Here is a 16,681-nt window from a genome sequence, read left to right as displayed (position 1 = left end):
TCCGATCAGATTTTATAAATGACATATAGATCAAATTTGACTTAATAAATGAGCAGGTCCCTTTTAGCCTAATATCCAAGTGTTTAACTTCGCTCTAAGATCCTTCTAGAATGTCTTCATTTTTTTTCAGCCTTGATTAATTCTGTATTTACTGTCTTGATTTTATATAAAATAAAAGCTTTTTTGTTCCCTTTGACTTATTTTTGTGTTATTTGTACACCCACTTTAATCTTACCTGACCTTTTCCTCAAAAACTGTTTCCCTGCCTCATGGTGGGGAATCTTCAGACTCATAGAGAGTGGGCTAATAGTTCAGAAAACTGTAATCTTCTTTTTTGTCTAGACAATTCCGTTTACTTCTAAGATATTTCTGTTGCAAAGTTTGGTAAAGGGAAGGATTTTTTTCTCTTTTATTCCTCCCAGTTTTTGGGGTTTTGTATTAATGAATGCTCTTAGTGCTAATTCCATTGTAGTGTAATCTGTCCTTCAGACTTAATCTGTCTATCCCATCTTGCACCTGCAGTTTATATTTTGCTTCTTGTGAAACAGTTCAGTCCTCTTGTTCCTTGAAAAATTCTCTTTCCTTCCCACGCAGAGAGTCTTCAAGAAAGATCAGTTGCCTTTGGATGCCTCTTTTGGATAGCTTAGCTGTCTTGCATGTTCAGCATAGTGGTTATCTGCAAATACATCTCATTTAAGTTCTCTGTTCCTTTGACCAGCTGGATCACCAGTGTGTTCTCTGCAGTTTCCATGCTGAGACGTCACTGATCATTAGATACTTGCAACTGGTCAGAATTACTCTTCTTCCTTTTTTCTAGTTTTTACAGTTTGCCTTTTCTCATGGGTTTTCAGACGTGCAGATCATGGCCTGATGATTATGGACTGACAAACCTCTTTACTTTTGAGTGACTAGTCTTTTCTTTTTTCCTTACTCATGAGTCTGAGGCAATGAGGCTGCCCACTTCTGTCTCTCCAGGTATCTCTCAAACTTTCTCATACTGATGTTCTCAATAGTTGTCCTTCCAAGCCACAGATATTTTTTTTCCTTTGCAGCTATCAACTGGGACTTTGTATAGAGGAATTTTTTTATGGCTCAGGCAGAATCATAGAATCGTTTAGGTTGGAAAAGACCTTTAAGATCATTGAGTCCAACCATTGACCTAACACTGCCAAGTCCACAACTAAACCATGTCCGTAAGCACCACATCTACATGTCTTTTAAATACCTACAGGTATGGTGACTCAACCATTTCCCTGGGCAGAAGTGTGTTTAATGTGTTGTGCATCCATTTCATGTCACTGTCTCATTCCATGTCTAGCTATCATAATTCTAAATGGAGAACTGCGTCAAAGAGATACATTTTTCTCTTAGAGCCACAAATGGTTTTCTTGTTTGCTGCTCCTGTCCAGGTATAAGTATGGCAGTTTGTTTGTTTACTAAATTACAAGTTCAGCAGCATCTCCATGCTTACGTGTGATGAATTCAAATTGTACAAATTCAGTTAAATTAATTGAAGTTGTATAAATTCAGTAAGGATCTGCACAGAGAAAGATAGTCCTCTTTCACTGTCCTACTTTGAGGTCTAAAAGACTAGCTGCAGAACCCACAACATAAAAAACCCCACAAAACCCCCAAAAAACCCGAACCAAAAAACACCTTAGAAATTATAGATTCCCAAGACCTTTGTGTACAAGTCTACTGCTGCTTTCTCCAAATCTTCCTTTTTTGATACAGAGGCTGCTGGTACAGATAATCTTGCTTGCTCACAGGTATTTTCTTTTGTTGGTATCTGATTAAGGGATTTTAATGTACAAGCAGTTTGCAATTTTGTGTATGAACAGCTTTGGCCCTATCCAAAATGCCATTAACTTACTAAGAATATTACAATTTACTAATGAGCATAGGAGGGAGAACATCTGTAGTTCATTTCACAGAATCATGGTTGGAACATTTATCAGAATCATAGTTTGAGATACTGCTCGGTAGCCATTGCTGTCTTCTCTTGTTGTTTAAACATTTAATGGTATCTGAAGTAGTCTCGGTAGTTACAATGAGAATATAATTTGGTGCAGCCCTTTACTAAAGCACATTTATCTTAAATTCATATTTAAACATTAAATTTTTTAGACTGTTTTTCCAGAATGAGAATTTACAAAGTCATGAAGAGCCACAGCGTGTGTATGAATGCATCTCAGTTTTCTTTCTAAACTTTAGTAGGCGGTGCTGTGAATCCTAGTAGTAATAAAACTGCATGCTTTTAAATAATTATTTTACATTAGTGACTTCTGTTTAAAAAAATCTTTTTTGCTAAGAATTCTGAGGAGTTGGATAATATTCCTTTTTCTCTTGTTTACTCAACTTTCTCTCTGTTGAATAAAATGTCTCTGTGAGTTCAGTAATTTCAGTTAGTGGCTTTTTTTTTTTGTGCATAAACCCCCCTTATATGGCTTCCCTATCCCCAACAAAATAGACTTCTTGCAGGAATTTTTAAATGGCTTTCGTGCTTTCTATATACAGTATAAAATAGAGAGTATATTGCTCAAAACAGGATTGGGAAGACTAATGTCCTATTTTTTGTCCTTGATATACCCAGAATATGCTGAAGGTTTAATTTGTACAGGTTGTCCTCAATGTTCATTGTATGATAAGGCTGTGGAGCTAAGTAAACATAATGTTTGATGGTTATTTTTATTGGTAGCCAGATGTTTAAATTTGCAATCGCTTATAATGACCTGCAGAGATAGGTGGTCTATTATTGCACATGCTAAAGGCTATCATCCGGTTCTCTTATTATTTCGGTCTGTCAGGCTAAGACTTGTCAAAGTCATTGTATGACATTTTCACTTTACATCTGTCACTGCAGTCAGAGTGAGTGGATGGTATACAATCTTTTTGCTTTGGTTTTAAATGTAAAATAGGTAGGTCATTGAGAATGTGAACACAGGTATTTGAACTAAAAGTTCAAGTACATGAATTTAGGACTTCACAAGCAATTAATTTTCAATATGCTTCTGGCCCTGTTTTCAGAACAAACAATTTTAAAAAACAAACATCTGTATTTACTAATTCATTTCCCCTACCCTCTAATTCTACAGCGTTTTGGGCTTCAAGATTCAGAAAGACACTCGCTTCCCAGAAGGATTACAAAAGTAGAAAGTGTACATGGAAACAATCCCTTCAAGGCTGATGTAACTGTCCAGATTGGTGAAAAAGAGGTAACATTCCAGGTAGGAATTAATATGTTCGTCAAACTGTATATGTTTTTAGATATCATTAGATATAATTGTTTTCATCTCATCAAGAATTTGACACTTACATTTGATACTAATGTTCATTTGCATTGAATATGTTTTCTTAGTGTAACATGATATTTATTAGAAAAGCATTTAGATACTGGATCATTAGATTATGCATACACAAGATTTTATTTCTAGATAAATTCATAATTTCCTACATGTGATTCATTTAAGTTTCTTGTGTTAAATAAATGCTAAAGAATGGATGAAGGAAAAGCCTCTAAATTTCATAATTTTTTATTGGATTAGAATAACAGAGAGTACTTGTGAAGCTCATGGTGCTACTTTCCCTTTTTGTTTTAATAAAGACAATAGTCTGTCTTTGTCTACACTTCAAATAAAATCTAATGAGTGCTTGGTAATGTTCCACCACAGGATGTTGGGGAAAATGGAACAAAAGTAACCAAATCAAATATGATTAGTTTGAGTTTCTTCCAATTAAGTTTATGGCCTGCTAGGTGGTGAAATAAGGTCTTATTCAGGAAACAGATGCTGATCTGAGAATTTGAAATTAATGTTGAATTTGTAGAGTCTAGATAGTCTGTAAAGGAGATGAATTAATGCAAGTCAGAGGGAGATCATATTAACATTAGGGAGGAATATCCTCAGAGAGTTTGTACCATGACAAGGTGAAAAAAGGAACAGCAGCAAATGGATATCTGTCAGACATTGATACTGTAGGGACCTGATTACGCTCTTTTTTGGAGGGGAAGATTTTTACTCTCATTTGACATTTAGGTGATACCTTCTGAAAATATGTCTTTGGGAACAGGAGGGCATAAGGAGTTTGCAGATGAAATAGTTCCCAGAGTAGAAGTAGAAGTGGTAATAGAGCAAATGCCTTAATGTGGGGAATGATTGAAACTCTCCAAAGTTCTGGTCAAAGTAGTTCCTTCACATTTTCACATTACAAAGTGCTCTTTCTCTTCCATGTTTCTCTGATGAGTAATAGATATTGGTAATTTTTGTATATATTTTGTGTCTAGCACAAACAGCCTGAAGTTTTGTGCAGACCCCAGTGCTGTAATTGCATTGGTTTACATTTTTTTTTTCATTAAGAGTGGGCAAAGGAGGCGTGAAAGAGGTTGTCTATTAGAAATTATATGATTTAATTTTTTTAAGTGAAAGATTTATGTTTGATGGATGACAGTCATTAGCAAAATACTACAGTAGTTTTGGAGAAGTGTAACCTAGTCCACACAAAGCCTAGAGTTATCACAGTATAGCTTATTTAACATTTTGATTTTTTTTTTTCCTTGTAGGTTCCAGCTGGGACTGGGCTATTAAAAAAGCATCCACAATCAGATACTTTCATAAGGACTTCCAGCCATAATCAACTGTTGGTAGAAATGATGCAATCCCATATGGTTAAAGATATGTGTTTAATTGGAGGAAAAGTAAGAATTTGAATTTCTTTTCTCCCTCCTTCCCCATGTTCCTTAGAACGTAATCTAGTTCTTATTTTTTAACTTTCTAGGGCTGTGGAAAAACAGTTATTGCTAAGGAGTTTGCTGATATACTGGGATACAGCATAGAACCTATCATGCTGTACCAGGTAAGTAAACTATGTGCTGATGATCATGCTTTAAATATGATCCAAAATATAGTATACAGACATTGATTCTTTGTGTATGTTCTCTCTCTCTCTCAGTGACTTTAGAACTACAGCTGTGTTCGTGTACAGCTGCAGCTTTTAAAATCATTGATAATCACTGATATGGGTTAAAAAATAAAGGATAGTGCAGATTTCAAAGAAACCAAAGTTTTCTGATCATTATAAAGCATTTTTTACTCTCTCTGTTAGAATGCTCATCTAAAATCCTATTGCAGGTCTAAACAGAGTGCAGCAATATAGATAGAACAATGTTATTACATATAAACTAGCCCAGATACAACTGTCCTTTGATTTTATTTACTTTATTGTGAATGTGAAGGTGATGTAATCTAAATAAAATGTAAGGAGAATCATTTAACACAGTGGTCTTTCTCCCAGACACAGAGAATTGGCAACTCATTCTGTGATTTGGCAGGACTGAGTGTCATAAAGAAAACTTTGTCTTTTGTGCCTTCTCCTTTTTGGATTTTCTTTTTTCCCTTTTGAAGTATGTTTTCTGCCTTTAGGTCAGAGTGGTGACCACTTGTAATTCATGCATGTTGAACATGTTGAATGCCTCCGGAAGACGTTTTGTCTTTCCTTTTTTTTTTTTTGTTTGCCAATATGCTATTTATCTTATAATGGAATTCTCCATTATCAACACTGTTTTATTATCATTATTATTTATTTTATTATTATGGAAGACAATTTCTTTATCATACTGAGAATATATAATGGGGTTTGTGTTTCTGAGGAATTTATGTTCCACAGGCTTAGTCTTTCTTCTGTTTTGGTTTTTTTTGTTTTTGTTTTTGTTTTTTTAAAATACGCTTCTTCTGTCAAGATTGCCTAATACCCTCTTACATGTTTATTTTTTCTGAGGGCTAATGTGTAATTTTAATCAATATTATTGATTCTGTGCCTTTTCTTTTTCTACATTCCTGTTTAGTCTGATGATTACAGTTGTGATGGGACTGTGTTGCAGTAGAGATTAAAAGATAAGGTTCCATGTTCAAAAATGTTACACCCTAGAAATATAAAATGAGGGCTGGTGTTTAAATGTAACATATACATATTGCATTCAATGAATATTAACTTAATTATTCGTAGTTGCTATAACAAACAGACAGTAATCTTCATCCCTTAGCCTAATTGTTGCTAATTTATTTGTGTTGTGTCTTAGTACAGATGTGGCTTTAAAGATAAATCTGGGGAGAAGTGTGTGTTAACACTGTTTGTGAGACAAACAGGCAGTTGACGTACTTGCCTTAGAATGGCAGTCATGGGGTAAAATGACAAGAAGAATGAACTGGAGAAGTCTTCAGAGCATCTGTGGGATTTCCAGGTGGTAACAAGGAGCTGAATGTTGTAGGTGCATTTTCCATGAGTTGGAGGAAGAAATTTACAGTAATTGAAAAGTAAGGGCAGAGTCAATGTTTTTACTGAGTAAAATGTAAAGTTTGTATTTAAAAAGATTAACACAGACATAGCAAAAATGGTTCCGGGAAGGCTGGACATCCAGAATTATACGGGAATGGGGTTTTGGAGCAGTCACTTATCTCGGAGTATGCTAACATGGCACGGTGGGGCTGCTGTACATTTAGGAATTTTCCTTTTGATTTCATCCAGACAGTGCTTTAGGCTTTCTCACAGCACTAGAGGTTTTTTGCAGACCCCAAGCTCTGTCATGCCTAACAGTGATCTCCCATAGCCAGTGGCCACTCAGTATGTTTGGAAAGAATTCTCAGTCTTAGATCTTGATAGAGTCTAACCTCATGACATAAACTGGAAAATCGGAAGATTAAGAAGTAGAATTAATTAATGTGCTAGTTTTTCACAGCAGAGATTTAAGATTTTCTCCATAACCTTGAGGAATGAAAACACTCTCAAATAAATAGGAAGTTGAGAGTCTCTCATGACCTTGTGAGTCAAAATACACCAAATATCACAGCATTTACAGTTGTCAGTGATAACTGGCAATGCTGCAGGGGAATATTAGCATCAGATTTAATAGAATATATTGGTCTCTTTCTTCCATCCCTTTGCTTCTCTAAATTTTTTCTAGGCAGCATGGAGACCTCCAAAGGAAGTGTCAGTGGCAGCTGATTTGGAAGTACAATGACCTGTGGGGAAAGAGAGACACTGACAGAAATGGGTGGGAAGTTTGGAGGGTTGAAACAGACAAAAAGTGTGAGAAAATAGAAATATTGCTGATGATGAAAAAAGAAAGACAGTCCATTTTATGTTTTCCTGCACTGTTGAGAACCTCCCCAGACAGGATCCCACTGCTTTTCCTTCCCCCTTTATGGCTTCAGCTGATAAAGGTGCAGACTCTGAAACTGTGTCTGCATACATGGAGGCAGACAAATGACTTGTGCCCTTATAATACGCTTTAACATGGCCAAGTGTGAGCAGATTTGAGTTCCAAAGCTACATAGCCTCATCAATGCAATGTTATGTTCATAGTAATATACCTGGATTCCCAGCAGCCCTGTTTCTTTCTGTACAGTAGTATATTAAGATAGATGTGTAATTTCTGAGCCAGAGCTGAGCCTCTCCAGCTAGCCTGCATACTTCTCTCTGCACTTGTCACTGTAAACACGTTTTTAAATCATCCCAGGAAAATAACTTCTTCCGCTTGACAAACCTGCTTAAGGACAGGCACACCCTAACCCTCGTTTTGTTGTATGCAATACAATATTGGGTACTCACCAGCAAAATGAGACAATTATTTGGATAAAAACATGGTTGCTCTTTTTCAACATCCTACCTTGAATTAGAATGGCTTCGCTGAATAGGAGCAGAAGACTTCCTTTTTGGAAACACGTGAGAAGAGCTGACAATGAAATTAGTTACTCAATAAACATCTTTCTTCCAGAGGGATCTGTAATTCCTACAGAAATGAAATCTAGGCCAAGGGTTTGAAGTATTTCCCACCGAAGTGAACTTTTCCTTTGGCTTCACCAAAGGGCAGAGGGTTCTGAGAGGCTTTTTGGTGATATTAGACAGTAAGGCTAAGGCAAATAAATAACTGTTTGAAAGCTCATTGTTCACTATAAATTCCTGTGTTAGACAAGTCTACGTAAGATCCACATGTGTATCTATACATGTTGATATTTCCTATGTACAATGTCTTACATAATCTCAAAAGCTTTTACAGGAAGCAGTGTATAAAAAAATGATTGAATGTAGCTGAGCTATACATCTTCAATAAATTTTAAGAATTTATTTGTTTTTCTTGAAATATGTAATACATATCAGGGACTTTGCATAGCAAAGTAATAGGATAATTTCATGACACAACAAATGTTAAATGTATTGATTTATACAGTAAATCAGCAGTGGAGGCTATGAGAAGTTTAATAATGCTGTAAATTTGGCAGAATTTTCTACTTTGGTTCAAAAAAGTGTCTTTTTGATTTTTTGAGAGAAACAACATATTGCCCTAAATTAATTTCTAAAATTAAGGAGGCTTGTATTTGTCATATGGTTCATTGTTTTTTCAAAGAATTTTTGCAGGCACAAAAATAAGTAGTGGGGCACTTATCCTTGGTCTGAAGGAATAGCACTGTTTTTCTTCAGGCTGTGTGATGAAGTGAATTCTTAGAATTTTTTTTATATATGAAATGTTTACTTTTAGTTTTAGTATTTCCTTCCTTCCTCATTCTTTCCACCTGAAGCTGATTTAAGGGCTTGAATAGTGTGAAAAGCCATAGCTCTTTATATTGACTTCACAGGAAAAAACCTCTAAAAGCTTTTATGTTGTGAGATGAGTATCAAATCTACCTAAACCAAGGGTTCACAAACCTTTTGAGCATATAGATCATCTCTTATAAGAACAGTTGGCTCAGAGAGCAATTCCTGTCTCATTTGTGGTATCTGACATTGTTATACGGATTTCTCATTATATGCAATTCCACGAAGGCAAATTGCTGACAAGGAAACTCATCCTGATTAGGAAAGGTTTGTTTTTAAGTTGTCTGTAACTGAAGTTAAGCAACAGCAAATAAGGAGCAGCAATCAGCTCGTTCTTTGTGGACTGGAGTTAGGGAACTTCTGGTTTAAATTTTTTAAAATAAAATGTTTTCTTCCCCCAGAGTTTCAGGGACAAGAAAAAAGCAATACTCAAACTGATATTTTAACAGTTTTCCAGCAATTTGCTCCTTTTCTTCACCAGCAAAAACAATCTTTTAAGCACATCGCTAGTGTTTGTGTACTGGGATGTTTTTGTTTCTAGGATTTTTTTTGTGTGACCTCATAATTTTTCTTTACAAATTCCTTCCAGTTTTTTATTTGAGAAATACTAACAAAATGTGAGTCCAAATTGGCATGAAAAGCAGGAAGCATAGATTTTTCACCTCAAAATTGCCAAGCACATGATTAACACTGTGAGCCATGAAAAAAGACTAGGCTGGAGGCTTGTATTGCTATAGCTGCTAAAGGCAGTTCAACAGAAGTTATCCTACTTGTTTTGTCTCCTGAACATAATTTTTCTTGCATACAAGATATTTTAGAAAATAGACAACACAATATAAAACACATAAGTTACAATCAGTGTTACAAGTTAAAATAAGCATTTTGTTTCACAAAGCAGTATAATGTTGCCATTGCTTTGCTTAAAATAAGGGGAAAAAATTAATTAATATACTTTTATTACCTCTCCTTCAAAGGAAGGGATTCTTATTGTTAGAGTATTATAACACTGTATCTCATAATGTTACATTTTTAATATCATATCTTTAAAATTCCTTTAGAGTAAATGAATAGAAACAATAAATCACTGGGCAGGCATTTAGCCGTAAAACAAATCCCTTGCAGAAACTGTGCAGGTGTTAGCAAATGATACTTTTTACTGCATCATTAAGTTGAATCTCATTCAACCATTTAAGTTACAATATAAACATTTATTTTATATTGTAGAAGATACTTAGCAGCAAAACACGCTTCTGAGTTTTTCTACAGAACAATAATACATGGTTCTCAAGTGGCTGTTGGAAATACAGGTGAACATTTCATATAGCATAGTAGGCTCCCAATCAATTCATACTGTACATTGTTTCATGCCTCTAGAGGCGAATTATCAGAAGGTTAAATATTCAGTTATATGACATTTATTAGCTACTGAATACACACTTCCAATGCAAGTCCTAAAAACACATTTTTCTCTGGCTTTGATAAAAATGTTTCATGTTCTCATTTTAGTCTAATTAATTAATAAAATAGAAAAGAGCAAACACAGCAGTAAAAAAACAGAAATACAACAATAAAAATATGGTCTGGTTTTGTGGATTTGACTGTGGGACTTTAAATTATACAAATGTAGAAGAACTGAAGGAACCAGCCTTTGCCCTGTTATTTTAAGGCTTTTAAGGAAATGTAGAAAGAGGAAATGATTCAGGCCATATGATGTAATGTGTTCTATTTTTATTCTTTAAAGTTCAAAGGGTTTATAGTTGTGAAAAGGACATATGCAAAAGCTACAGCTACAACAGTAAATATTTTTCTCATCTGATTTTAGGTTGCGCTGTGTTCACAGCACAGCCTGAGGAAGGAATTTAATCTTCCAGGTCACAAAATGTCTATTATGACTTTGTTGCTCTAGTGCTTACCTGTTATAATGGAACATCTAAAGTATGTGTGCTGGAGCATATGCTAGATTTTGCCTTTGGTTTTGATTTATCTGTTAAGCATTATTTTGTCATATGTTATGTACTCTTGATATTTTGTGTGTTACTGGCTTCTTTCTTACTCTGTCCTTTATTCTCTGATGAGAGGCGGAAGAGGTTTCAAGATTAATTATGAAATGTTTGCTTTCAGGTGACTTCTGTATGAAATAAACGACTCTTGTTTGTTCCAGGTGTAAATTGCTGCCCCCTTCTGTACACAAAGCTGTATTCGAGTTGTCATATGCTTGCGTTACCTTTAAGAGGAGAAAAAAAAGGTTTTTTTCTGTTTTCAAAGAGGTGATATTGGGAAGTCTAGAACTTCCATAGACTATTTAACATAGTATGTGTGTAGGTTTGTTTGTATATTCCTAATACTCTTTAGAAAAGTAATTGAAGATTACCTGCTGATCTTCTTTGGGTATATTCTCAGGAAAAAATAGAGTGCAGTTTTTTAAGGAGCAAGTGTGTACTTGTAGATGAAGAAAATAGACCATAAAGATATTCTTCTGATGAATTGATACTTACAGGATATGACGGCTAGAGATTTGCTACAGCAAAGGTATACTCTTCCTAATGGAGACACTGCTTGGAGACCATCGCCACTTGTTACTGCTGCCCTGGAGGGAAAGCTTGTTGTTCTTGATGGCATTCATCGAATTAACCCTGGCACTCTAGCTGTACTTCAAAGGTCAGGATGTGAGCACAAATAAGTTGCGTGCATGTGATCTGTTTGTTGAGCACATGCATACTGAGAAATTAAGTTCCTTCTGGTGAATATGACTTTCTAACTTCAAGAATACTGTAAAGATCAAGCTGAGCATTAAAGTTTCATAGAATATGTAATGCTCAGTCTTTACACACTTAAAAGCAGAACCAATTCTTTTATGTTCTTTATAAGTCTGTAATAATACAGGAAACGTCAGCTCTTTGAAAAAACAGGATGTAAGTCTGAATTGAAGAATGAGCTAGATTTTACTCTACTTATGAAATCTAAAAATTAGTAATATCTGCACAATGATTTGAAAATGCAAGATGTCTAACTTTTAAAAATACTTTAAATGCATTCTGCTTCTAAGTAAAATGTAATCATTAGGGTTATATGTAAAAACATACTTTATATTGATTGCAAAGAACTCTTGCTAAACATTATTTAATAATTCAATAGAAATAAACTTTGCAAAACAGAAGTAGTAATAGCAAATACTGTGTTAATAATAATTTATTCTGTCAGGTCAAAATTCTGTGCTATTTCACGTGCCTGCATTGTGTACTGCCTTTTGCAAACTTAAAGCACACCACCAGCTTTAAAAGCAGGTTGTAGCAAAGACGTTTTGTTCCTTCTTTTATTATATATGTATGCAGACTGGCAAAAGAGAGAATTATACTTGCCTGTTTTTTTCTCTTTTTAATCAGTTCAGCTTTGCCTTCTGATTTTTCTTCTGATGTGCATACATTATATCTAATCAACTTCTGCGTAAAAAAATAAAAGCTGTATGTATGTTAATCATTAAAGCCAAATATATTGCTTTAAGAAACAAAAGAATTATATTACTTGGCACAAGTATAACAAAATGGCTATTTCATGACAGTTATACACACTCTACTGGTAAGACAGAATTTTTTATTTTTAATTTTCTTGTCACACCTATTTAAACTAAGTTGACTGACTGTGCACTGAAACTGTTTACTTATGCATATTATATTACCACACCTGGATGAATCTTAAATTGGTATAACTTTTTCTTTTTACTATGACCCGTGTAGCCTGACGTAGCTTTTTAAAATAAATTAGTTGATATATTTTTAAAAGTAATCAAACACTAGATAAAGCTTATTCTTTCTTTTCAAACAGACTAATACATGACAGGGAACTGACTCTCTATGATGGTACCAGATTGATGAGGGAAGATAGATATCAAAACTTAAAAGAAGATTTACAGATCTCTGATGAGAAACTACAGGAAAGGTAAGGTGTCAGCTATGGCTATAGAATGCAAACAGCATATCATCCTGTAAAGAGTTTAATCTCTTTTTCCCCTCCCCACCCCCAAAAAAAAATAATGCAAAATGCTTTTCTATGAAATGAATGCCTTCTAATCACTAAGAGAAACATATTTCAAACATCAGTTTCCTCATGAGTTTTTTTTCTTTCTGTGACATGGGAAAATTATATCCTATTTCGAGTGCTTGAACTAAAAGGAAAACATTCAATATCCTTTGACAGAAGGAGTTAGAGATTGAAAAGAAATTATAAGTGCATAAAAACATAGATATAAAGGTATGTAATATTTAATTTTGGAACATTTTATTAAGAGTCTTGGAAGAGAAAGCTAAATCGAAGTTAAATACAACTTGTTACTTTCTTTTGCCTCGTTAGCTAGAAAGCTGGTATTTAATTTACAACTAGTGTGGGGCAGGAAATCCTAAGGATGGATTGGGATCCATTATGCTTATTCTTCTTGTTTCTTTACTTCCACTTGTCTGCTGGAAACATTCCACAGATAGAAATGTTTTCTAGTCCTCTGAGGCCATACTTGATACATAATCAAACACTGCTGATCAATTTTAGTTAAAGGGAGTGATGCAATCTAATATTTATTAATATGTAAGGAGCTAAGCATACTGTGATTCTTAAATGTCTCTAAACTCTGAAAAAAACAATGTGTTTTATGTCAGATGTCTGTTCTCCTGTTCACGCTGCAGGGTGTGCATGTGCCCAAACTTTGAAGAGGCCTTATCGGTTATAGTAGTGATGCATTCATGATGTGCCATGCCGTTTCTCTCAATTGTCTTGCTGAATAAGATTATTTTTCTTTGACCTCCTTTGTAGTCCACCCTTTAGAAAAGCTGTTTTTCTTGTACTGTCTGGTTGTTTTTTTTAAATTTCTGTTTCACTTTTGATCCAAAACAGTTTGTTGTTTTTTTTAAATCAAACCAAAACCAACAACAAAACAAACTTAATTTTAAATCTTCCGTACCATTTATTTTGATTTTTTTGTAGGTATGGTATAATCTAAGCCTACTTGTTGCAGATTGTATCCATGCTGCTAAGGCCATATACCCAGCTAGATGGGCATTTCCTGCATTTGTTTTATTTGAGTGAAGACCTCTGCATTGGGGAAGTGTGCTGTTTATCAGGATTTTAAGCTCAAACTTTTGAAAAGAGAAGCAAAAAAGCTCCAAGGATCCATCTTGGATGATATCCAATGTTGCATTGGACTTCAAAATACATCTGGTCATTGTATGAGTCTCCTTGCTGCTCCATGTTCATGGTCTTGTCCAAGGTGCTTTCAGACAGAATGGCAGTGCTGTGTTGTTTTGCTTACTGCATAGTACCCTTTAGTTCATGCCAGCATACTCCAATAACCTAGACAATTCATCACATATTCATCTTGACTGCTGCCTCTCTTCCTGGATCAAATCTCTCTCACAAAAGAATAGAGCTTTACATCTGTATCCCATGTCTCACTGTTTGTTCTAACTGTGCCTGTTTTGGCAGTGGGCTCCCTTATAACCTTCATTATCCATTAGACCATAAGAGCAACCTGGTCTAGTGGAGGGTGTCTCTGCCCATGGCAGGGGGGTTGGAACTTGATGATCTTTAAGGTCCTTTCCAATCCAAACCATTCTATGATTCTATGAACTGTCCAAGCTGTCTTCTTTAATGACTATTCTGCAGTCTCATCTTCTTGCTGTGCTACCTCTGTGCACACTTTCTTTCCCTTCAGTGTCATTGAGTAATCTTTTGGTTCCACTGTTCAGTGCTACTTGTGCATTGCTTCTGCCTACTTCTGAGGCTCCAAAAGTCTTCTTTTGGCTTTCCTTAGAAGGCTGCCCTCCTTTCCTTCGGATCACAATTTACTGCTTTTACCTAGCCACCTTAATATTTTGCAACATAGTGTATTGTGAATTACTAAGCTCTAAATTGTCTTTCAGCCCCTAATCTATAAATGAGGGTTGTCTGTTGTCTTAGACAGAAATGCATTTCTGATTACTACTTGATCTTAAAAACAAACAGAAATCCCACTATGTGAGCATTCTTGCATCTGGAAGCTCAGTGTGACCATTTAGCACCATCTTGGATACAGATGAAAATTCAGCTGATACAGTACCGAGAAGTCCATTGGGCTGAGAAACCTGCCTTCTCCTAGGTGAAGTGTTTGATCTGGCCCTGGTCCAGCTTTCTTCACTACTGACTTATTCAAAAGAAGCCAGGGTAAAGTAATACAAACATGTATCTGCTTCTTTGGTTTTGGCTGTGGGCTTCTTTGGCGTCAGTGAAGAACTCCACTGTAGAGAGGGTACTGTTCTCATCAGCCCTTGAGGATTTAACTGAAGGTGTCCCAGGACCTCATCCTGGTTTTGGTCTGTTACATATTTTGAAAACATCACTGCCTTTCACTGGCTCCAGGATGCAGTGTCAATAGTTGCTCTTTGATTCCAGGACTGCATTCCTACCTGCTACTCATCCTTTTCAGCAGCAGTTACCTGTCCCTGGAAGCTTCAGTACCTTCCAGTGGTGCAGAATGGCTGTGTAGAATTAGCCCTTCTTTCCAGACTTGTCAAATGATATCTCGGGTTCTGACAGCTGATTTAATCACAGACTAAGCAAACACGGTGCTAACATCCCTCATTTGACTGCAAGATTACCTTGTGGAGATGTTATATAGAATATGTTGTACCTTGAATTTATTAACAGATTAGCTGGGCAAATTATTAGTTGCCAGTCGTGACTGGGTGATGCCTTCTGTATCGATGAGAAGTGTTGTCTCTTTGCTGTGTGTGTATGGCTGTGGCTAGTGGCTTTAGCTGTATTTCTGATGTTAGGGTAAGAGAGCTTTACTTATCCTGATTTACTGGATTTGACTAAAGTAATTTTGGTACAGTTGCTCTTTGCCAGGCCTGCAGAATTTACACTGTCATTCCCAGTTCTGCTGAGACGGAATCTGGGATGTTTGATGAGTAACACATTAAGACTACTGTTAATTTTCCAATAAAGAAGTTCCCTGTGGAAAGTGGTTTCAAGTTTTGTTTGCATCAGAAGACTTTTTTTTTTTCCCTAAATACCATTCAGCCTCAATTCTTGTTTGTTATTGGTAATCAATATGCTACATAGAATACATATCAAGTTGCAAAAGTAACTTTTTATTTTGTTATTAACCTTTTTATTATCCACCTGATCTCATGTACTAACATGGTTCTTAGTGTATTTTTTCCTCTTCCTCTGTTTCTCATGAGAGGCACATCGATGATTCAGTGGAAGTGCGTGACAGTTTTAAATGTCTAAGCAGTCAGGCAGGACCTAAATGGAGTAGCTGAAAATATTCATAAACGGAGGAGATAGAAGATCAAGAGAAAAAGGAGTATTTCTGAAGGGCTATAAAAAGCAATAGCTGGAGACTGGAAGGCAGCTGTGGTAGGGAAGAACTGATACCTTACTGCCATGTGTCAGAGAAACTGAGAACACGGAGTACATGCTTCTTTCCCCCCCGCACCTTGGTTCAGCTTTGCTGTGCATGAGTGTTCTTGATTGTAGTGGCTGTAGTATAGTTTGCAGTTTCTGTCTTCTGTGCTACTTCTAACCATTCATAATATGAAATAACTCAATGTTACTCTCTGGTCCCTTAATTCAAGAGTCACTAATGAGGTGGCCAGTTGCTGTTTAAGTTACATAAATACAAATATATCTTTCATAATGGAAAAGAACAACTGATAGTGCTTTTTAGTAGACAACTTGCACACATTACTTCATTAAAGGAATTTTAAAACAGAATTTCCATTTAAATCTATTTAGACAAGGAGTACTATTCCTAACCAGTGAGCTAACGCTTCTGTAAACATTTTTTTTCAGTCTGTGTTTGTAGAAGCATTTGACACATCTAAAGATTTTCCCCATTTCTAAGAGAAAAAAATGAGATATTAATGGATAAGTTTTATGGGATCCCTTCTTCAGACAAGCAAGACACATTTTGTGCTAAACATTCATGCTGCTTTATGAAAATGTTTTATAGTTAAAAAAATAATATTTTTTCACAGTTTTAGTGCCTTTAATTCTTACTGCTTCAACAGTAATCATACTCACATATGTAGTAGAATAGAAAGGAGAGTACTGCACAGTCTGTCAA

The 16,681-nt window shown here is 35.5% G+C and overlaps 1 protein-coding gene across 1 annotated transcript in view; it reads left to right on the top strand.

Annotated features, from left to right (window-relative positions):
* Window positions 1-16,681, top strand: part of VWA8 (von Willebrand factor A domain containing 8) — a gene marked incomplete at both ends in the record, with an annotated part of 133,752 nt that overhangs the window by 4,184 nt on the left and 112,887 nt on the right. Inside the window, 5 exons of the mRNA XM_010087550.1 lie at window positions 3,096-3,227; window positions 4,559-4,693; window positions 4,774-4,851; window positions 11,084-11,244; window positions 12,409-12,522. Of these exons, the coding sequence (XP_010085852.1) occupies window positions 3,096-3,227; window positions 4,559-4,693; window positions 4,774-4,851; window positions 11,084-11,244; window positions 12,409-12,522 (620 nt within the window). The remainder of the gene's footprint in view (window positions 1-3,095; window positions 3,228-4,558; window positions 4,694-4,773; window positions 4,852-11,083; window positions 11,245-12,408; window positions 12,523-16,681) is intronic.

This window comes from Pterocles gutturalis, unplaced genomic scaffold, assembly GCF_000699245.1.
Source record: "Pterocles gutturalis isolate BGI_N339 unplaced genomic scaffold, ASM69924v1 scaffold15621, whole genome shotgun sequence".
NCBI classification, from domain to species: Eukaryota; Metazoa; Chordata; class Aves; order Pterocliformes; family Pteroclidae; genus Pterocles; species Pterocles gutturalis.
This window is presented reverse-complemented; position numbering and strand designations above follow the sequence as displayed.